The sequence below is a fragment of the Amblyomma americanum genome, chromosome 11 (genome assembly GCF_052857255.1).
Source record: "Amblyomma americanum isolate KBUSLIRL-KWMA chromosome 11, ASM5285725v1, whole genome shotgun sequence".
Lineage (NCBI taxonomy): Eukaryota > Metazoa > Arthropoda > Arachnida > Ixodida > Ixodidae > Amblyomma > Amblyomma americanum.
Genome location: NC_135507.1, coordinates 46,780,005 through 46,802,410, shown reverse-complemented (window position 1 = coordinate 46,802,410; position 22,406 = coordinate 46,780,005). Strand labels below are relative to the sequence as shown.

Sequence of the window (22,406 nt, the reverse complement as noted above, 5' to 3'; positions counted from 1 at the left end):
CGATTGTCAGCCACCGTGTTCGTGCGCAAATCGTTGTAGTATGATATCTCCACCTTTCATTTCCACCCTACCTTTCCCTTTCATTCCTTTCCCAGTGTGAAGGAGCAGACCACGATTATGTTTCCAACTACTTCTGGGCGTTTAATCTCTCTAAATAATATTTTATCTCTCTCTCTCTCTTACTGAGAAGACTGAAAGAAGCGAAGTAGATGTCTGCCATGCGCGTGAAGGAAGAAGACGAAAACAAGCCGCCATCGTCCAGAGTCTGTGTGTCGAGGCCGTCGAACCAGCAGCAACGAGTGACCGGGAAAGATGTTTCTTGGAGCGATGTCCGGCAGAAACCGGCGGTGCCTCCCACAGCGGCCTACGCACCGTCACCTCTGCCACTGGGAGAAGGTGTACGTCTACGACACCATCTCGCTGGACCGCCAGCTCATCCTCAGGCAGCACCGGGTAAGCGTTGCTGGTTTTCGGGGGTTGACAGAAACGTGGCTTGTTTGCCTTGACAGCGTTTTGTGACGACGTTTCAAAGAAGCCGTTATAAATGTCTCGGCAGCATAGCGATGTCAGGGATAGAGTAATCTTGGTTTACAATGGTCTATTCACGATGCCCTGAAGGTCTAGTGCAGCCGCGGACCATAGAGAGGCCAACACCAGTGGGCGCACAGTACTAATACTGACTTTTTTTACCCACAAGATAAGCTTCCTGAATAACGTGCTAGAAATCACTGCGTTGTAGGTTGCTCACTTACGGGATAACGTAGCTGCAATATTTGTTGCGCTAGGCGATAGTTGTTGGTCAGCACGACCTTGGGCTGAACAAAAAAAGCTACTTCAAAAACAAATTTGAGTAGCTCGTATCGCTGGTCCCGCATGTATTTCTCCGCATTTGCTCCTTGAGATAGTTTTACAGTACTTGCGGTGCTTATGGAGTTTGGTAGTATTACGGCACTACTGAGTAAATAGTAAGGCTCTAATGAAACACCCCCCAACTGCCATAAAGACCTGCCATTGTTTGGTGCTGTCCTGTATTCGTGTGTCGTAGCAGAAGCTGGTAAAGCGATGCTTCCAAAAGTTAAGCTTCACCTTGAGCGCCTGAGAAGCTCTGCAGGGCCTTCTCAAAAGCAGATGATCTTTGGTATTACAAGCTTGCATCGTTCAACATGATGAATTTCTTAATGCAATAACTCGAGTACAGCGTCACTGAAGATTGCGCATTCATCCTTCTGCGTATTGCATGGACATATTAGGTGAATATGCCACTCATCCGTTACCTTTTTACACTCAAAATTTTAGAGCAAGCGGTAGCTTCGCAGACATCACGGAATGGAGAGGAGGGGGCGGGGAGTGAATATTTGCTAAAGCAGCAGCAGTTGTTGATTTGGCGAATGCGGATGTTGAGGAGCCATTTTAGAGGTTTCGACTGTGCAGATGCCTCGCACCGCTCAATGTATTCACGTAGCACAACTGGCGACCAATCCTCAGGAGGTGGGTCGCGCGCTGCACGTGGGAGACCGTTGCTAAGCTTGTGATTCTGGCCCCCCGTACATGGTACGATCCGGCGGTCGGCGTGACGTCATAGAAAGCGCAATCCGTGGTGGCTGCGCGCCGATTTTCCTCGTATGCATGGTGCCATGGCCGCCGCGCAAAACACCGGCAAAAGGAGCTCTTGCACGTTCCAGCCTCCGAGTTCTGCGCTAGTGGCCTACGTACCCCAAGATATGTCGGGGGAAAGCCGTTGCTGCACGTTGTTATTGCAAGCGCCTCGGGGAGTCTTCATTGGGTGCTTTGGCTTTGGAGATGAATATTTAGCTGTGCTCAGCGTATTCTCAGGACGCCTTAAACGATGCGTAAAAGCTTGTAGCGCAATCTGTGGCCAGGGCAAGTAATTTTATAAGTGATATTGTAATTTGTGTGCTAGTTTTTGCATCTTCAAGATTCTGACTTATTTGGTGAACGAGTCTGTCGATATATTTCACGAACTTATCCCGTTTTGCGGAAGGTATCGCTAGAAACGTATCAGCACAGGCATTTGATTAGTTGGCGTGATTTATATGGGGAACATTATACTTTCGTAGTCTACTTCCAAGACGCAACCTACAAAAGGCGGCCGCGTGGATTAAGGAGACGTTACTCCAGGCAAGAAAAGCTCTGATTACGCTTACCTGCGGTTGGAGAATATAAATCTAGTAACCACGACCGCATTTTACGAGAAAAACGAATTGCTCATGCGGAAAGGAAAGATGCAGCAACCATCTAAATCGCGGTTGAGACATTAGGCATGTCGTACGGGAAAGGAGGCGGAAATCTACATTGCAGGCCACTACAAGGGCGCCAACAAGAGCGCTTGCTCAGCTAAGGAAAGTTGATCAATCTCCGAGTCCCAATATAGCCAAGGACTGAAAGAGGACAAGAAATCTTCAGCGAAAAACGGGTGTAATGACATCATTACATCAGCACAAAGTGTTTCTCTGTTTGGTCTGATCTACGGCGAGCTCAGTGTGCTGTAGCAAGCTGCATTGGATTGGTAAAATGAAAGTGAAGGAAAGTAGATGTCCATTAAGGAAGACGAAAAGAGGCGCATGTATTGGAAAGCAGCGCGTATAATGAAACCCCGTGGGAATCTTTAGCGCGAACTGAGATTGCGCAACACATATGCGTCTTTGTGAATACATGTTAAAGAACCTCATCTTAGGCGAGAGCACCGCACCGCAAGTAACCAATCAGGACGAGAAATCAGAAGAAAAGTTGATGCAAGGGAACAGCGCCGAGGAATTGAGGATGGTTCGCAGTGTGCGTGGGGACGGGGTTTGCGAGCACAGCTCCCGAAAGGCGACGCCAAATTTGGGCGGTTGCCGTGGCCTGATTCTGTAGGGCCATGAATCAGCAGCGGTTTTCCGCGTACGAGTGCGCGGCAGTGACCTCCGCAATGAGAACTAAAGCACAAGCGACGACGCGGCACGTCACTTGCATAGCAAGGAGGGAATCGATCCAACCCAAAAAAAGCAGATTGCTCTAAATGTGGCACGTATTCGGAAAGCGAGAACCCGCGAATCTGCAGTGAGTTGTAGAGAGTGGGAATGTGCACAAAAAAAAGGGCACCTACAAAATGATGTACGCATATTTTCGCAATTTCTTGTCCACACATTTTTCAAACGATTAAACTTTACTGTAAGAGTATCATGAACGTAAAGTTATTGTAGTGACCAAGAATGGCCCAGCATCACAGCCATGGGCCTAGCGGACAAGAAAGGCGAAGAGACTTGAAATGCGTGTCTTCGTTCGGGGCGTTTACCGACTCCCTAGAAATGACGGTGCCCTTGACTGCCTCCACGGCGCAGAATTCTTTTCTTCGTTGGACTTGCGCACTCTATACTGGACGCTTCCAATAAGCAGAATCTGGCCGCCAGAAGACTGCCTTTGTGACTACGGCAAGTCATGCCTTTCGGATTGCGCAACACACCTACGAGAGTTGAGCACATGCATGATGGACACGGTTTCGCTCGGCTTGAAATAAAAATCTGCACCTCTTACATGCATTCCATCACAGTTTGGTCTTAGGTCTCTACGAGGCATTTGAGCCGCCTTTAATTTTTCTGAAATGCCTCTATGACTTATACCTACAACCTAATTTGAAGAGAGGTCGCATTCTCGCATGACAATTCTATATTAAGGGTCATTTAATATTCAGGTATGGCGTCCTTCTTGGCTCGTCCTAATTGCGTGCGGTCGCAGCTTTCCCGAATTCGACGACTGCGAAACAACTTTCCTGCTTCATTGGCCTCTGTTCCTATTTCCGTCGCTTCGTCCGGAATTTCGCCTCCATCGCTATGTCCTTGACCAGACTTCTCAACTCTAATACCGAGATGTCTGGCTGATCTTGCATATGCGACAAAACCTACGCCACCCCGCAAGTTCTTCTGACGTCATCGCCCATAACGCGCCATTCTGACCCCCACGCTCCCACTGATTGCACACAGATGGCAGCGATGTCGGCCTCGGCGCAGTGCTCGCTCAACGTAAATCAAGGTTCGACCAATACGTCGTCGCATACACCACCCGAACTCTCACAACAACGGAGGCGACTACGCTCTCACCAAAACTCACCGTTAATGCAGAGAAAACTCAATTTGACAAAGTGAAGGGCAGCCGCGAATTGTTTCGTTAATCGACGAATTTTGGGAATTGAGGAAGGCGTTTTTCGTAACAATCGCATCGATCGTGTATGCTTTTCGTAGCGATAGCTACATCACGGTAGCATTTCGAGCCTTCAGCGTGGCGGCGCCGCCCCGCTGTGGCTGCAACGCTACGTTGTCGCGTGGTTGGTCACGTGGTGCGGAGCAACTGCCGGCGGTGCGGCGCCGTGGCTGATCACGTGGTTCGTCACGTGGTTGGTAACGTGACCAAGTTCCACTCGACCAGCTGTAGCTATCGCGTCGCTCCGGGCTTTACCAGAGCTAAACCACCGCCAATCTTTTTTTGGCGGCGTGGGAGCTATACTACAGGGCAATGCCGGCCAGATACACGATTACGTGATCGTGGGGCAGGCTGCCGTTAAGCATGCGATCTGCAACAGCATGCAGGAGAAAAGGAATTATTGTGCTAGCAGGCCGAGCCAGAAGTTATGGATGAGACGATGAGTGCCATCTCTCGCACAAAGCATGAAATATCGGAAGCAGCCGCCATTCCTAGCGTTATCTGTGGGATAGTTATCTGACGAATAGTATGACGGACTCGAAGTCAAAGTGGCAAGCACTGCCAACTGCCGTGTTGGTTGCATCGCGCGACAACATAGCGTGCAGCCCCGTCAGAACAAGATTTCGGTTGTGAACGGCGTGCGTTGATGTTGCTGCTCGCGTGACAAAAACAATCGGTAAGACATTGTGGGCAAAATAAGTCAGAAATAACCTCTTTTTTGCTCATTTCAAGAAACAATTCGTTAGATCGGGATTGGTATGAAAGTTACTTTCGTATTTCGGGTTGACGACAACATTCTACTCCCTGTGTATCTTCCGGGGAATCAAACTTTGGCTGCAGATCAAGAATTTCGTGTAGCCGGGTTTCGTTAGATCCTTATTTACCCGCAGCATAGAAACAAAAAGTGTTCTGGTCAAATGAAATTTTTCTTTAAACATCTCATTGTGCCAGCTTGGAGTGTGTCAAAAGGTGAATTTTAACCTCTACATCAATATGTTCATTCATCTTGTTTATATGTTACAACGCATTATCTTACTACTCGCTCCGAAAAAAAAAGCGGTGATTTAGGTGCTGTTCGTAACATGTAGCTCAGTACACAGACCAAAGGCCCGACGTTTATATTGAAAGCGAACTGCGCAGATGCGGCGCGGCTTCGTACTCCTGGTGATGGTGGTGATCCTGGCTGTGCCGTTCTCGCTGGGCACCGTCCTGTACCGCGTGGGCAGCCTGGAGGCCGCTAGCCTGCTCTTCGGCATCAGCCAGCAGTCACAGCAGCCCTACGCCTACAACGACCGTATCGGCCGAGAGGTGGCGCCACACGCTCTGTGGCGCGAACACGGACCCCAGTGGCAGTCCCCGCACCCTGGGCTGAAGGTCTTCGCCGCCCACTACCGCCATGACCTAGGGTACGCAGAAACAAGCGCACGGTTATTAACGGGGCCGATGTACCTGCACACTCGAGCTCATAGTGCCTGGAATGCGCTGTGAGTTTCCGCATAAAAGCTTTTGTTTACACCGAGAAACCGATTCTAAGAGCGCGTTTCGTGTGCGATGGTGAAGTTCTGAGCAAGTCGAGGATTTCCTTTAGGCATGTTTACGGTTTATGGGAGTTTAACGTCCCAAAGCTATTCAGTCTATGAGAGACGCCGTAGTGAAGGGCTCCGGAAATTTCGACCAGCTGCGGTTCTTTAACGTTCACTGACATCGCACAGTGCACGAGCCTCTAGAATTTCGCCTGCCTCAAAATTCCACCGGCGCGGCCGGAATCGAACCCGCGTCTTCAGGGTCAGCAGCCGAGCGCCATAACCACTGAGCCACCGTGGCGGGGTCTATAGGCATGTTGGTAGATCGATTGTAAAATTTGTTTATTATGGAGAGTTTTGTCTGCTGGCACCTTTCTTGGGGCACTTTGTGGACTGTGTTTCTAAATGCTGCTCCGAAAGAAATAATTGTAGTCTCTATTAAGTACATTCACTTGCGAAGGCGAAATTAAAAGTAGGTTACTTACAGTTAAATTCATAATAAATAAAAAATTTGCTGGAAATTTCTACGTTGACAAAGATGCAGTATTTAAACTGAACCCAGATTTAGATTTTCACAACTGTGACAACTTACTCCATTCTCTGCTGAAGTAGGCCTGGTTGATCTAGTGATAGGATGGGTGTATTTAACTCGCGCTGATGGATACTATGACTAGCACCGTTATATCTTTCTCGCTCTTTATAACTTATTTTCCGGTTTTACTGAGGTCTTCTTGCCAGTCAAAGAAGCTAGAGGACAGAGATTTAGCCGTCACAATTGCAGCAAAATTCGAAAATTATACTGGAGCACACTGGTCGAAAATACGGACGCCTGCCTTAGAGATGATAGCTATCAGTCATATTTCCTGACAGCAGGACCACACGCTGGAGGCCTAGAATGCGTATACTAGTTTCATCACTGCATATCTATGTCCCTCCTACATGCAACGTTTGAGCTTTGCCGGTTAAAGAAGAAATACTAAGCCACTGCTATATGATAGTTTGGCCAACCATATCTAGTGCGTTGCACATTCCCCCAACAAACTGCTTCACTAATTCTGATATCTCTCATTATTTTCTTTCGGCAGGTCTTTGTCGAAACCCGTCATTCGTGTCACTGCGCTCGCCACGGCGGGGTTTCTCTACACATGCTTTGTTCGGGCTCGGGTTGTTTACCGGGACTACCCGCACTCATTTCCCACTGACGCTGTGCACTGCAAGCAGCTCTCAATGCACCCAACTAATGCATCAGACCTGAACACGCAGCCAGTGCCCGTCGTGCTCAGAATCGCCACAGGTCAGCCCGCGGACCGGGTGCCGGTTGCGGTGTCCATTCAAGCGGGGCCAAGCCGCACCTCCACCGTCTGGATCGCCGTTAACACGGTGGTCGTCGACCCTCCAGATAAGAGAGATGCGTTTGTTGTTTGCCTGAATGTCGACCACGGCGCCGAATTGGACCACGTGACGATTCTCGCCACGTCTTACCGGCTACAAGGGGCACGGCAGGTCATCGCTTACGGTTATTCCAGAAACGACGACGACCTGGCTTTCAATTCTTCTTCTTCGGCGCAACTATTGCCCTGGTACAACGCAGATGCGGTACGAGGCGTCCCCGACGTCGTCTTGACATCCCTGATGCTTCGAGACTGTGCACTGCGGTCTTCTGCGCGAACGCGATGCGTTGCGCTTTTGGGTAGCGAAGAAAGACTGGTGTTCAAGGCTAGGACAACTGAGATGAGGACCGAGGTTAAGGCCTCTCAGGCCAACTGCTGTTTTAGGAATCCCCGTATTCTTGAGGTGTGTGACAAAACACAGGCCGTGTTTGTGACGTTGTGGAGTGGAGATGTCTTGCCTAGCAGGGCAAATTGTCAACCACTTGAGGCTGTCGAAGGAAGTTCAACGAGTCGCGACTCTTTGCTTTCTTCGAAGACCTCGGCGTTGCGGCGTTGCGCGAACGGAACTGCTCTTCAAGCTGTTATGTTTCGTGTGGACGAAGATTTGTTGGAGGAGAGGGTGACTTTGAAGAAAGCGCTTGTTCTTCCACCGCAGCTGGCGGTCTTGCGTCCAATCGCAGCTTCCGGCTCTGATGTCCATGGAAAAAAGCCAGCAGTGTAGAATTCTGTTTGGTAGTTGGCACCACGAACTAGCAGTTTCTCAGTGGGGCCAATTATAATTTTATTGTTTTCTTCAGCATTCTCCTGCATAACAAACACAGACGGAAATAAAAGATGTGCTTTAACTTTGCGGTTTTTATCTTGTGGTTTATGGAATATAAAGCTTCCTCTCAAGCGTCAGTGAACACAAAAAAGAACTGGCTGGAAGATGTGTGTCTTGACAACACCTGCGGCAGATAGCGATAAATGTTCGCGCCGTCCTTGCCTTGCCGTGATGTCGGTAGCATGTACAGATGTCGGCAACAATTTTCAGAACCAAAAATTCACGACATAACCCCTCACAAGGCCACCATGAGTTACAAAGTAATGTTGCTTGTCTCCTCTACGAGCCTTCTGTCTACAATAGAAAGCTTTGCTCCAAACCATCGCTGATTTTAATTTTTTTTCAGGTTATCTGCAGAAATCCAAAATAGCGGCTGTCGAGGTGTTTGTAAAACCCTTGCTGATGAACCAACTCTCTCTCATTTGTCTACCACCCAAGCAGCTCCGTGAGCCTTCTACAAGTTCGAAGTGTTAGACTGAATAGGAACACTGAGTGTATGCAGCCCCTACCTATTCGCCTTTTCCCACACCAAAAGGAAGAATCGGACTCTGAATCAGGTCAGCACTAGCGAACTCAAAGACGCAATAGAGCAGTGCGCTAAATTTATTCATAGCTTTTTGATAATTTTGTTGCATAAAAATTTAGAGTGTCATGTGTATCACTTTTCATTTCTTTCCTGCTGTCTAGAAATCGCAAATTCTATTATACAAAACCGCTTTCCTCTGGACATGTAGAAATCAGCTAAAACTACCACCGTTACACCCTATTGACTCACCAGAACCTGAGACAATACGCATTTCGGTCACACAGCGCAGAACTGCAACTGTAAGCAGTATGCAGCCTTCGAGGTCTGAATATATGTTTAATGAAAGAGATGCGGCTCCCTGATAATGTGAGATCAGATATCTTCTCAGTGCGATAGCATTAGAGCTATCGTTTCATCAAAACTTCCGCTCCATGTCAGAAAATATGTGATTGGTCGCGACAGTGATGGTGCTACAAGCGTTACGTGGCCACAAAGTACCAATTAGTGCGCAATATTATAGTTTAAAATGAGTCTCCACGGGAGGGCCAAGGAGGATGAGACAATCGGCATCGCTACCCTAAAGGGCAAGCCTACAAGCGCGCATTAGTGTTTCAGGTGACTATTCTAAACAGCTATTCTGAGATGACTACTCTGAGGTGTGTGACTATTCTGATCAGCTGACCAAATTGCAGCCTTAGGCAAACGCGCCACCCAACACGATGGAGCGTCATTTGATCGCTGCTATCTGCCTGGACTAAGTATGGCCGCCAAATGCTTCGCTGTTAAATAGCGAAATATATTAATTAGCAGAGGGATTTCAAGACCAGGCGAGGCACTTCCTTCTGTTTTGTACCTTGCATTGCTTTTCTTTTTGAAATGCTTCTTTAATGAGAGGCTATGTTCTGGCCGCTCTCAATGTCGTGATATTAATTAAAAATTGGAGGGTTCTACGTTATAAGCTATGAGGAGAATGGTAATCAGTATTGTGTTCAGGGCCATGCTAATGGACTTCGATCGGAATTTTAATTCAAAGAAGATCTGTTTAGCGGGTGCAGATTATCTGCGCCAATTGCAGGAAAAAACTATCGGCATGAAGTGCGGACGTGAGGCTTTTTGTACTAAATTTGGCGTGCGCATTCCAGTTTGTGTTTCTGATTTCAATAACATAGAAGCATTGGGATAGGTATCAACTTTTGTTCCGGCACCGGGATAGACGAGCCGTCACAGAAAAAAGGTGCGCCTCATCGCCCAGCGTCGAAAAATGCTGTCAGCAGGTGTCGCTAAGCCTAATTTGCAAGAGATATATTCGAAATATTCCCTAAAACGAGTGGACTCGAATGGATGAGTGTGTCTTGCGTACTTTAGAGCAATAAAAGCATTAGCACAACTGACAGAAATGACCGGCGCGCAGAGTCCCGCAACGAAGCACTGCACTTTTCGAACACGGCGATAGCGACAGTGCCTACTCCTCATGTTTGCAACGCAGGAAAGGCCGGCAGAGGGCATCTACGTATTCGTAAGCCCGCTTCTTGCCGAGCGATAAAATGCTGCTGAGAAGAATCTGCCGGCGGCCGGCGTTGCAGAATCAACGCTTTCTGCATGGCCTTTCCTTCTGGCTAAGTTGTCGTGAGCACCGATATATTCATTTCGTAGTAAAATCCGAAGCAATATTCTCATTTATCACCTCGTTGTCTCCCAAATGCAGAAACTTGGAGATCTTCATTTTTTTTTTCGCAGGGTTGATTTCCTTCGACTTCATCAGCGCAAGATCACTTTTGGAAGCCAGTAGTCCCACCTGGTACATAATATCTTTGTGATGCATTGCTGAAGACAGTTATTTACTGGAAAAGAACGTCCTGCACTAATATGTACCAAGATTGAGGAATTTCCATGAGAAATAAGGCGTGCATAAAAAAAAGTATACGCAGGCGATCATTTTAAGCAGGGCACCTTAAAACTGAGGGGAAGAGACATACTAACTCTGGTTATAGCCGCGTTCGCAAGCCTGAGCACACTTTGTTGTTATTACGCGTTTCCGGAGGCGGCCAATTTAAATCATTAACTCTTCACTGTACCTCTCTGCTGATAGAGGACCAACGCATCTGTTGCAATATTCTGCTGCTTTCATTTATTAATTTCTTTAATGTGGCCTATATTTATTTTCCACGCGCGTTCTGTACTGAACTTAAATTTCACAACCGGCGCTTCCTGTCGTGTGTATGCACGTGATCAACTTATAGTTTCCCCTTCTTCACAAATATGTAGCTAGCGACCCAAGTAACACTCATCGCAAAGAGAAAAGAACAAACAAAAAACGTAAATTTAAGCCAATAAAGATAGTTGCAAGGCGTAAAGCCCCCTCACAGGTGTCGGGGAGACGCTAAATACTGTTTTCCCGTACGCAGCACAAGGTCTAAGAAGGGTTTCATGTAACAGAGCCGATCAGAGAACTATTATCACAGAAGCAACAAATTATTTCTTCTTATAAACAAAGCAAGACCCTGCATTCTAATGGAAGCAAAAAATTTGTGACGCACGCCATGTCAGCTACGAAAACTGAACACATGTATAAATAAAGTACACCCTGCTCTTAGAACATATTTATTGAGAATGCGTGCACAAATCAGTTGTAGAGTCAAAAACCTACGGCTCTTTATCACATAATCAAGCTGCAGGCCACGTAAAATAAAGTTCCGTACTCTCCCTTTAAAGGCTACTTGTTGTCTGAAACCATGAAACGGACACCCCGATCGGTATGCGGCGGCCAATCGCTGATATCCAGGCGCTCATACAGTGCGGACCGCAGTTTGATGGTCTTCAGTCGTGAAGGTGCACTGAAATCTCAGTGCGGAGCAGAGAGCGCCAAGTGCTTTAAATTCTCCCTGGCACTCAAGAACTGCTTGCCTTTTATGTAGGGTGCAGCTTCAGGCCAGAAAGAAATCATTAGTGAGAAAAATTCGTTCCCGAAATTATACACAAACTTTTCATTCTAGGTCACATGCAAGGAGCGAAGTGTTCCCGCTTCGATGATCCAATACAAGATGGAAGCTTCGAAGATTTTATAACCCGGCCGCGCGAGCAGCATATATTTTACGTCCTCGCAATGGGCAAATCAGCGCTTAGCGTCTGCGTAGATTTTGAAAAGCGACGGCAAGCATACAGAGCAGATCCAATTAGTACGATGAATAATAGGCAGTTTTAGTCTCACGTACGCACGTACAGAGTTCGCGTACGCAAGCTTGAGGCGTCTAGTAGCCTACGCGGATGTCGTTTGAAATCCTAATTAGTTCCACCTACGCTGGTTACGCTGCGCATTGTTCCTAACGCCATCTGCTAACAGATACTGACACTGCTGTAGCCACTCTAACACAAGACGAGTCAAAACCGGGCAGGTCAACTACGTTGGAGCATTGCTAAGGCAACAACAAACGCTACTTCGTAAGGCTTAACAGCTTAACATAGTATACGCACGCAAGCAACGCGAAGACCGCAATGTAAAAATGCAATTTCACCTGTGTTCTTGAGACTAAAGCAGCTCTTTGATTTCCGCGCATGCACACTGGTCACCCGTGCGAGCTGTGCGTACGTGAAGCTTCTATGTACGTGAAAATAAAACCGTAGTGTCGGGAAAGAATGAGACGCCGCCGTCGGAGATGCGCCTATCGAAATTAGCGAGCGTCACCCGGTTATCAATCATCTGTATGAAGGTTAATTAGCGTCGAATCGAGGTGTTGCTTGGTGTTCTTTGGGCTCAGTTTGCGCTTTCACTCAATGTAGATAGAGCGATCCCAACTGAGTTGTTACTATCAGCTAGCACTTCAGGCTATCTGCACTGCCAAGGCATTGACGGTGACGAAGGGTTTGTGGGTGCTGCTGGAAAATGGTTCGGTTCACTTTTTCTTTTGGAGCTCTCTCGTAACGAAACGTGCCACTGAATTGTTCGCGCCTCGCTGGCGAGTCTAATCAGTTAAGCCGAAGCCGGCTGTCGCCAGCGATAAAGGCTTTCATTCGCTTTAAAAAGGGACGTCAGCGTCATCGGATGGCTGCGACATGCGCGGAGTTGCGCGCTCTGCTGGTGGCGGCGCTGCAGTATCGAGCTAAAAAGCCGATGCATCGAGCGCCGGCCACACAAAACATAGTTCGACGCACGTCGATGCACTGCAGTGCTAGCTTAGTGGAGCTTACTGCGTTACATGTAATGTGCTGCGGATTTCGCGTTTAGTACGGGCGTAAGCGTGCGTGTCGCCGCTCCTGACCTGACTGGACTTTCCTGTTCTTGGAAAGACCATCGTATACGAACGACGGAGCAAGGCACTTTTCATCCGAAACAACCTTTGGACCACCCTTCAGCCAGTGAGTGCAATACTTCCTTTATTCCGCGGACAAAGTTGGGCGTCTATCGTAACCCAACCCCAATCAGGCTTCATGTGCGCACCGCTGGCTGAGAGGTTTTCCTTTCGCGTCATTCCGGCGAGGCCCACTCTTGCCACTTTTTGCACTGATGTAAACCTTTGTCTATTCTCGAGAAATTAGTTTCAAACGTCTTTGTAGTAAAATATAGCTGGAACGACACCTTTTAGCCCGGAAACACGTAATATATTCGAATGCAGATTCTGGGTGTTCAAACCGCCCCTATAGAAGGCATGCGCGTGTTCCAAACAAGCTTACGCCGTTACAACCACAATGCCTGTTCGTACGGAGCGCAATCTGGCGTATTTCATGTTTAACAGCCTTCTGTTTTCATTGTTTGTTCCTTTTCCTAACGTTTCTGCAGCTGAGAATTCCGCGCACGGACGCCTTACTGGCCGTTGTATTGCGCGACATTTGTGTCCTCGCACAGCTCAATCCTGATGCAATGTTTTTGCACCTGTCACGCAGATGATCTCGTGGTATGGGTAGCCGTATATTTTCCTCGAAATCCGTAGCACATAGCTCCCGCGTTGAATCCATGGTTATGGCACTCGGCTGCTGTCCCAAACTACACGGATTCGAAACCGGCCGCTGCTGTTGCATTTCAATGGAGGCGAATTTCTAGAGGCCCATGTGCTGTGCGATGTCAGTGCACGTTAAAGAACCCTAGGTGGTCAAAATTACCGGAGCCCTAAACTGCGGCGCTGCTCATAGCCTGAGTCGTCTTATGACGTTGAATCCCCATTAACCATTAATTCGCAGCACAACCATTTATTAGGTACGGCGGCCACATTCTCGATAGTATGTGTGCAAAAAGTAGTCGTCTTTTCGAGGAAGCGTCTGCTCATTGCGGGTCTTCATTCGCCTGAAATAAGGTCCGCTGTGTGTGACCGCCTGACACTCGCGCTCGCCTCCATTCCGTAGATAGTCTTTCGTTAATATGAATCGAACCTTTTTTTTTTTTGTGGTGCCGTGGGGTGTCCGGCTGAACAGCAATACGTTCGCGACATAAATAAGGATAAAAAGTCTAGGGCTCTAACGTAGTTAAACCGAGTAGCGCTTGGAAAATGTGCTTAGTTAGGCTGGCTCATGGTATGGCTTTGCTGGGTCATCGGCACTTCTGACGACTATATTACACAGGTTGAATCTGATTGAGGTTAAGCTGGCAAGTTGTGATGGCGCAGGAAATGGAAGTTGATGAAGGTGGCCGGTTCAAAGCAGGGCGTGATTGGCTGCGGCGATAGCATAGCGTCCTCATGCACTGGCCAGCGCAGCAGATTTGTACTTGCCGCCGCTACTCAGCAAACCTAGTCGCGGCAATATTTATTTTATTTCTGCATAGACTGCTGCTGTGCTAGGTTTCGCCAAGGTCTTGTTGAAGGTCGACCGTCTCAGAAACTCTGAGCTAGTTGGAGCTCGTGTAGTTTTCTCATTAAGCTCCGAGACGTTTGGGAACAGCCTACGAAGGCCTTATTAACTGAGGGTGACATGAGCAATCGACGCGTAAGGACGCAGCACATGTTCAAACAGAAGTAAATGGAGCGAGCTGGTCGATAGATAGATGGACAGATAACGCAGAACCCTTTAAATCGGGTGGTGGTTCAAGCGACCTAGACATCATTTGAGAAATTTTTCTCCTGTCTTGCTTTTATCCACCTATCAGATAACCTTCCTTTGGTTGCTTCGTCCCGCTTAACAGGTAATTTTTCTTCACAGCCCTTAAACCACACTGCTTTGGATAAATCAGCCCCACTGCTTTCCACTGTAGGGTGAAGCCCTTTGCAGAAAAGTATCAAGTGTTCAGCCGTTTCCTCCTCCTCTCCGCACGCTACGCGCAACGTGTCTATCTCGTTGTACCTGACTGTCTCAGTCCGCAAAGAAAAATTCGTCGGCTCCACCTAAGCGAGACTGGCGAAAGCTGAAAATAGCCACACGGATGTTTCCCAGCTTTCGGTTCCTATATCAGATAATACAAAGCGAGCGTCGACCGTTCGCTTCAGCAGCGTCCAATGGCTGATCGAATCGGCCTTCTCGGGGAGCGTTGACACATGGCCAAAGAGCTGGGCGACATTCGTTTCCGGCGATGCGCGATTATCCGCGCGCAGCCTACATTCTTTCCTTTGTTTATCGCGTCGCTTGGAAAGCATGTTGTGTTAACTGATAGCAGCATGTTTAGCTTCTTAACGAACCCCTGAATGAGTACTTCACTTTTTTCGATGTTAGTTTTCAGCATCTGTGATACCAGCACAGGTTCTTCTAAGCGCCTGCAACACTCGTCCAGATGGTCCAACATAGGACAGCTCTGGACATGTGTCCCTCTTTCTTCTGCTGCTTTGTCTCTTCTGCACTGGTATTTTTGTTTCAATATGGACATCACGGCAACCGATCAGAATACGCGTTACTCAATCTAGTTCATACATTAACGGGGACAGCTCTGGCCGGCGTTATTAATAACGACTAGATAAAAACACGCACAAGCATAGGAATCCAATTTCAAAGTGAACGCCACACAGTTCGATAAGCGTTGTAAGGAATCTGGCTGCGCGCAGCTTGAATAGCCTAGCAGACAATGGTGGGCCTGATGTGTGCGTCACTCTTAGCTAAGATAAAATTACCGTTAAATGAAAGAGAGAGGTTAAGTGAAGAGAAAACGTAAAAGAAACATTGACATGCGGCACCTCTACAAGTGCCTTAATGTCAATTGCCATAAAGAGCTGGGATGTTCCTTATGAAGGAAAAACAGGGCGCACCGAGCGTAAGCATAATTCTCGTAAATTTTCTCGCGTCATGTGCATCGTTTTATACATAAGCCGCGCGAACACACAAGGACAAAGCGAAGCATAAGACAGGGCACAATCGCAGATTGTGAGCGCAATTTTTGTCGCGGAAAAAGGTTCTTATAAATCTAGAAGTGGCGGCGTGAAATCGGACTAGACCCAACACAATCGCGCTCCGTTACATGTTCTTGTCAATTCATTCGTGCCGAGCAAAAACCGCGCAGGAAGGAATATCATAGGGAGCCAACGCTCCCTACTGCCTGCTAGCGCTGAAAAGATGTGTATATCAAGCATGCTGTGGGTTGGTGAGGCGACACTGATCTGCTTTCTTGATTGACTAAGTTTCCACTAACTCCGTACGTGTTTCAGATCGGTTTCTGAATATCACGCTGGTCTTGTTCAAATGTGGAAAGCAGTCTTTGCGTACCCTACAGTGCGAAGCGAGATTATCAGAAGCCCCACCCTTCAATGACTGGCGGTGTTCAGCCATCCGTTCGTTGATACACCGACCAGTCTGCACCATAATTAACGTGCAGAACCAAAAATGCTCATGTAAAACAAACGAAAAAGAGTACATTTCCGATGTGTTCATTGCATAGGTAAGAACTGGAACTGTGGGGTAAATCTCGCTGATATGTTTTTAGCAGCTTTGTATTGTGATGTCAAAGACGGCACACATCAGTTGCCAATGCTTTTCTGCGCAGCATTGCTGAGTACAACTAATTATGCTTAAGTACACCACACGCATGCACCACAATTTTTCTGCAAAGCCAAAAATGCACTACATGTAAAAACAAATGAACAAGAGTATGCATACCTCTCCGATGTGCTACATTGGATAGGTAAAAACTCGAACCGCGGCGTCACTCTCGGTGTACACTTTTAGCAGCTTTGTATTATGATGTCAAAGACGGCAAACATCAGTTGCCCATGCATTTCTGCGAAGCATCACACAGTACAAACGGCAATATTTCACATGCGCCACAATTAACTGTCAAAGCCAAACGTGCACTACATATAAAGAAATGAACAAGAGTATGCATATCTTTCGGTTGTGCTACGTTAAGCAGGTAAAAACTCGATCCGTGGCGCGAACCTCGCTGTACGTTTTAGCAGCTTTGTATTTTGGTATTACATACAGCATCCATCAGTTGCTCAGGCTTTTTTGCGAAGCTTTCCTCTATGCTAATGATGTTGCTTCAGGAGGACACTCATATGCACTATAGTTAACATCCAAAGCCGAAAATGTACTGCATGATAAAACAAGTCGACAATAGCATGAATACCCTTCCGATGTTCTACATTGCGTAGGTAAGAACTCTAACCGTGGCGTCAATCTCGCTGTACACTTTTAGCAGCTTTGTATTGTGTCGTCAAAGACGGCAAACACCACGTGCTCATGCTTTTCTGCGCAGCTTCCCTGAGTAAGAATGATACTGCTTCAGGAGGGCACTCACATGCACCATAATTAGCGTGCAAAGACAAATGCACTATATGTAAAAACAAATGACCAAGAGTATGCATATACCTTTTCGATGTGCTACATTGAGTAGGTAAAAACTCAAACCGTGGCGTCAATCTCGCTGTACACTTGTAGCAGCTTTGTATTGTGTCGTCAATGACGGCAAACACCACGTGCTCATGCTTTTCTGCGCAGCTTCGCTAAGTAAGAATGATACTGCTTCAGGAGGGCGCTCACATGCTCCATAATTAGCGTGCAAAGACAAATGCACTATATGTAAAAACAAATTACCAAGAGTATGCATACCTTTTCGATGTGCTACATTGAGTATGTAAAAACTCAAACCGTGGCGTCAATCTCGCTGTACACTTGTAGCAGCTTTGTATTGTGTCGTCAAAGACGGCAAACACCACGTGCTCATGCTTTTCTGCGCAGCTTCGCTGAGTAAGAATGATGATGCTTCAGGAGGGCACTCACATGCACCATAATTAGCGTGCAAAGACAAATGCACTATATGTAAAAACAAATGACCAAGAGTATGCATACCTTTTCGATGTGCTACATTGAGTAGGTAAAAACTCAAACCGTGGCGTCAATCTCGCTGTACACTTGTAGCAGCTTTGTATTGTGTCGTCAAAGACGGCAAACACCACGTGCTCATGCTTTTCTGCGCAGCTTCGCTGAGTAAGAAAGATACTGCTTCAGGAGGGCACTCACATGCTCCATAATTAGCGTGCAAAGACAAATGCACTATATGTAAAAACAAATGACCAAGAGTATGCATACCTTTTCGATGTGCTACATTGAGTAGGTAAAAACTCAAACCGTGGCGTCAATCTCGCTGTACACTTGTAGCAGCTTTGTATTGTGTCGTCAAAGACGGCAAACACCACGTGCTCATGCTTTTCTGCGCAGCTTCGCTGAGTAAGAATGATGATGCTTCAGGAGGGCACTCACATGCACCATAATTAGCGTGCAAAGACAAATGCACTATATGTAAAAACAAATGACCAAGAGTATGCATACCTTTTCGATGTGCTACATTGAGTAGGTAAAAACTCAAACCGTGGCGTCAATCTCGCTGTACACTTGTAGCAGCTTTGTATTGTGTCGTCAAAGACGGCAAACACCACGTGCTCATGCTTTTCTGCGCAGCTTCGCTGAGTAAGAAAGATACTGCTTCAGGAGGGCACTCACATGCTCCATAATTAGCGTGCAAAGACAAATGCACTATATGTAAAAACAAATGACCAAGAGTATGCATACCTTTTCGATGTGCTACATTGAGTAGGTAAAAACTCAAACCGTGGCGTCAATCTCGCTGTACACTTGTAGCAGCTTTGTATTGTGTCGTCAAAGACGGCAAACACCACGTGCTCATGCTTTTCTGCGCAGCTTCGCTGAGTAAGAATGATACTGCTTCAGGAGGGCGCTCACATGCACCATAATTAGCGTGCAAAGACAAATGCACTATATGTAAAAACAAATGACCAAGAGTATGCATACCTTTTCGATGTGCTACATTGAGTAGGTAAAAACTCAAACCGTGGCGTCAATCTCGCTGTACACTTGTAGCAGCTTTGTATTGTTTTGTCAAAGACGGCAAACACCACGTGCTCATGCTTTTCTGCGCAGCTTCGCTGAGTAAGAATGATACTGCTTCAGGAGGGCACTCACATGCACCATAATTAGCGTGCAAAGACAAATGCACTATATGTAAAAACAAATGACCAAGAGTATGCATACCTTTTCGATGTGCTACATTGAGTAGGTAAAAACTCAAACCGTGGCATCAATCTCGCTGTACACTTGTAGCAGCTTTGTATTGTGTCGTCAAAGACGGCAAACACCACGTGCTCATGCTTTTCTGCGCAGCTTCGCTGAGTAAGAATGATACTGCTTCAGGAGGGCACTCACATGCACCATAATTAGCGTGCAAAGACAAATGCACTATATGTAAAAACAAATGACCAAGAGTATGCATACCTTTTCGATGTGCTACATTGAGTAGGTAAAAACTCAAACCGTGGCGTCAATCTCGCTGTACACTTGTAGCAGCTTTGTATTGTGTCGTCAAAGACGGCAAACACCACGTGCTCATGCTTTTCTGCGCAGCTTCGCTGAGTAAGAATGATACTGCTTCAGGAGGGCACTCACATGCTCCATAATTAGCGTGCAAAGACAAATGCACTATATGTAAAAACAAATGACCAAGAGTATGCATACCTTTTCGATGTGCTACATTGAGTAGGTAAAAACTCAAACCGTGGCATCAATCTCGCTGTACACTTGTAGCAGCTTTGTATTGTGTCGTCAAAGACGGCAAACACCACGTGCTCATGCTTTTCTGCGCAGCTTCGCTGAGTAAGAATGATACTGCTTCAGGAGGGCACTCACATGCTCCATAATTAGCGTGCAAAGACAAATGCACTATATGTAAAAACAAATTACCAAGAGTATGCATACCTTTTCGATGTGCTACATTGAGTAGGTAAAAACTCAAACCGTGGCGTCAATCTCGCTGTACACTTGTAGCAGCTTTGTATTGTTTTGTCAAAGACGGCAAACACCACGTGCTCATGCTTTTCTGTGCAGCTTCGCTAAGTAAGAATGATACTGCTTCAGGAGGGCACTCACATGCTCCATAATTAGCGTGCAAAGACAAATGCACTATATGTAAAAACAAATGACCAAGAGTACGCATACCTTTTCGATGTGCTACATTGAGTAGGTAAAAACTCCAACCGTGGCGTCAATCTCGCTGTACACTTGTAGCAGCTTTGTATTGTGTCGTCAAAGACGGCAAACACCACGTGCTCATGCTTTTCTGCGCAGCGTCGCTGAGTAAGAATGATACTGCTTCAGGAGGGCACTCACATGCACCATAATTAGCGTGCAAAGACAAATGCACTATATGTAAAAACAAATGACCAAGAGTATGCATACCTTTTCGATGTGCTACATTGAGTAGGTAAAAACTCCAACCGTGGCGTCAATCTCGCTGTACACTTGTAGCAGCTTTGTATTGTGTCGTCAAAGACGGCAAACACCACGTGCTCATGCTTTTCTGCGCAGCTTCGCTGAGTAAGAATGATACTGCTTCAGGAGGGCGCTCACATGCACCATAATTAGCGTGCAAAGACAAATGCACTATATGTAAAAACAAATGACCAAGAGTATGCATACCTTTTCGATGTGCTACATTGAGTAGGTAAAAACTCCAACCGTGGCGTCAATCTCGCTGTACACTTGTAGCAGCTTTGTATTGTGTCGTCAAAGACGGCAAACACCACGTGCTCATGCTTTTCTGCGCAGCTTCGCTGAGTAAGAATGATACTGCTTCAGGAGGGCGCTCACATGCACCATAATTAGCGTGCAAAGACAAATGCACTATATGTAAAAACAAATGACCAAGAGTATGCATACCTTTTCGATGTGCTACATTGAGTAGGTAAAAACTCCAACCGTGGCGTCAATCTCGCTGTACACTTGTAGCAGCTTTGTATTGTGTCGTCAAAGACGGCAAACACCACGTGCTCATGCTTTTCTGCGCAGCTTCGCTGAGTAAGAATGATACTGCTTCAGGAGGGCGCTCACATGCACCATAATTAGCGTGCAAAGACAAATGCACTATATGTAAAAACAAATGACCAAGAGTATGCATACCTTTTCGATGTGCTACATTGAGTAGGTAAAAACTCCAACCGTGGCGTCAATCTCGCTGTACACTTGTAGCAGCTTTGTATTGTGTCGTCAAAGACGGCAAACACCACGTGCTCATGCTTTTCTGCGCAGCTTCGCTGAGTAAGAAAGATACTGCTTCAGGAGGGCGCTCACATGCACCATAATTAGCGTGCAAAGACAAATGCACTATATGTAAAAACAAATGACCAAGAGTATGCATACCTTTTCGATGTGCTACATTGAGTAGGTAAAAACTCAAACCGTGGCGTCAATCTCGCTGTACACTTGTAGCAGCTTTGTATTGTGTGGTCAAAGACGGCAAACACCACGTGCTCATGCTTTTCTGCGCAGCTTCGCTGAGTAAGAATGATACTGCTTCAGGAGGGCGCTCACATGCACCATAATTAGCGTGCAAAGACAAATGCACTATATGTAAAAACAAATGACCAAGAGTATGCATACCTTTTCGATGTGCTACATTGAGTAGGTAAAAACTCCAACCCTGGCGTCAATCTCGCTGTACACTTGTAGCAGCTTTGTATTGTGTCGTCAAAGACGGCAAACACCACGTGCTCATGCTTTTCTGCGCAGCTTCGCTGAGTAAGAATGATACTGCTTCAGGAGGGCGCTCACATGCACCATAATTAGCGTGCAAAGACAAATGCACTATATGTAAAAACAAATGACCAAGAGTATGCATACCTTTTCGATGTGCTACATTGAGTAGGTAAAAACTCAAACCGTGGCGTCAATCTCGCTGTACACTTGTAGCAGCTTTGTATTGTTTTGTCAAAGACGGCAAACACCACGTGCTCATGCTTTTCTGCGCAGCTTCGCTAAGTAAGAATGATACTGCTTCAGGAGGGCATTCACATGCTCCATAATTAGCGTGCAAAGACAAATGCATTATATGTAAAAACAAATGACCAAGAGTATGCATACCTTTTCGATGTGCTACATTGAGTAGGTAAAAACTCAAACCGTGGCGTCAATCTCGCTGTACACTTGTAGCAGCTTTGTATTGTGTGGTCAAAGACGGCAAACACCACGTGCTCATGCTTTTCTGCGCAGCTTCGCTAAGTAAGAATGATACTGCTTCAGGAGGGCATTCACATGCTCCATAATTAGCGTGCAAAGACAAATGCACTATATGTAAAAACAAATGATCAAGAGTATGCATACCTTTTCGATGTGCTACATTGAGTAGGTAAAAACTCAAACCGTGGCGTCAATCTCGCTGTACACTTGTAGCAGCTTTGTATTGTGTGGTCAAAGACGGCAAACACCACGTGCTCATGCTTTTCTGCGCAGCTTCGCTAAGTAAGAATGATACTGCTTCAGGAGGGCATTCACATGCTCCATAATTAGCGTGCAAAGACAAATGCACTATATGTAAAAACAAATGACCAAGAGTATGCATACCTTTTCGATGTGCTACATTGAGTAGGTAAAAACTCAAACCGTGGCGTCAATCTCGCTGTACACTTGTAGCAGCTTTGTATTGTTTTGTCAAAGACGGCAAACACCACGTGCTCATGCTTTTCTGCGCAGCTTCGCTAAGTAAGAATGATACTGCTTCAGGAGGGCACTCACATGCTCCATAATTAGCGTGC

At 46.6% G+C, this 22,406-nt stretch overlaps 1 protein-coding gene across 1 annotated transcript; it reads left to right on the top strand.

The window, feature by feature from the left end:
* The first annotated feature begins 210 nt into the window (after positions 1–210).
* On the top strand, positions 211–7,931 carry LOC144110244 (uncharacterized). Its single transcript, XM_077643081.1, has 3 exons — positions 211–453; positions 5,338–5,603; positions 6,806–7,931. The coding sequence occupies exons 1-3, from the start codon at positions 313–315 to the stop codon at positions 7,830–7,832; spliced, it is 1,434 nt and encodes a 477-aa protein (XP_077499207.1). The 5' UTR covers positions 211–312; the 3' UTR covers positions 7,833–7,931.
* The last annotated feature ends 14,475 nt before the right edge of the window (positions 7,932–22,406 follow it).

Bases quoted from the DNA above. Each gene is read 5' to 3' on its own strand.
- LOC144110244 (XM_077643081.1), top strand. From the start codon at position 313: ATGTTTCTTGGAGCGATGTCCGGCAGAAACCGGCGGTGCCTCCCACAG. The intron at 454-5,337 runs GTAAGCGTTGCT...CGAACTGCGCAG, and splicing joins TCATCCTCAGGCAGCACCGG to ATGCGGCGCGGCTTCGTACT. The intron at 5,604-6,805 runs GTACGCAGAAAC...TTCTTTCGGCAG, and splicing joins CACTACCGCCATGACCTAGG to GTCTTTGTCGAAACCCGTCA.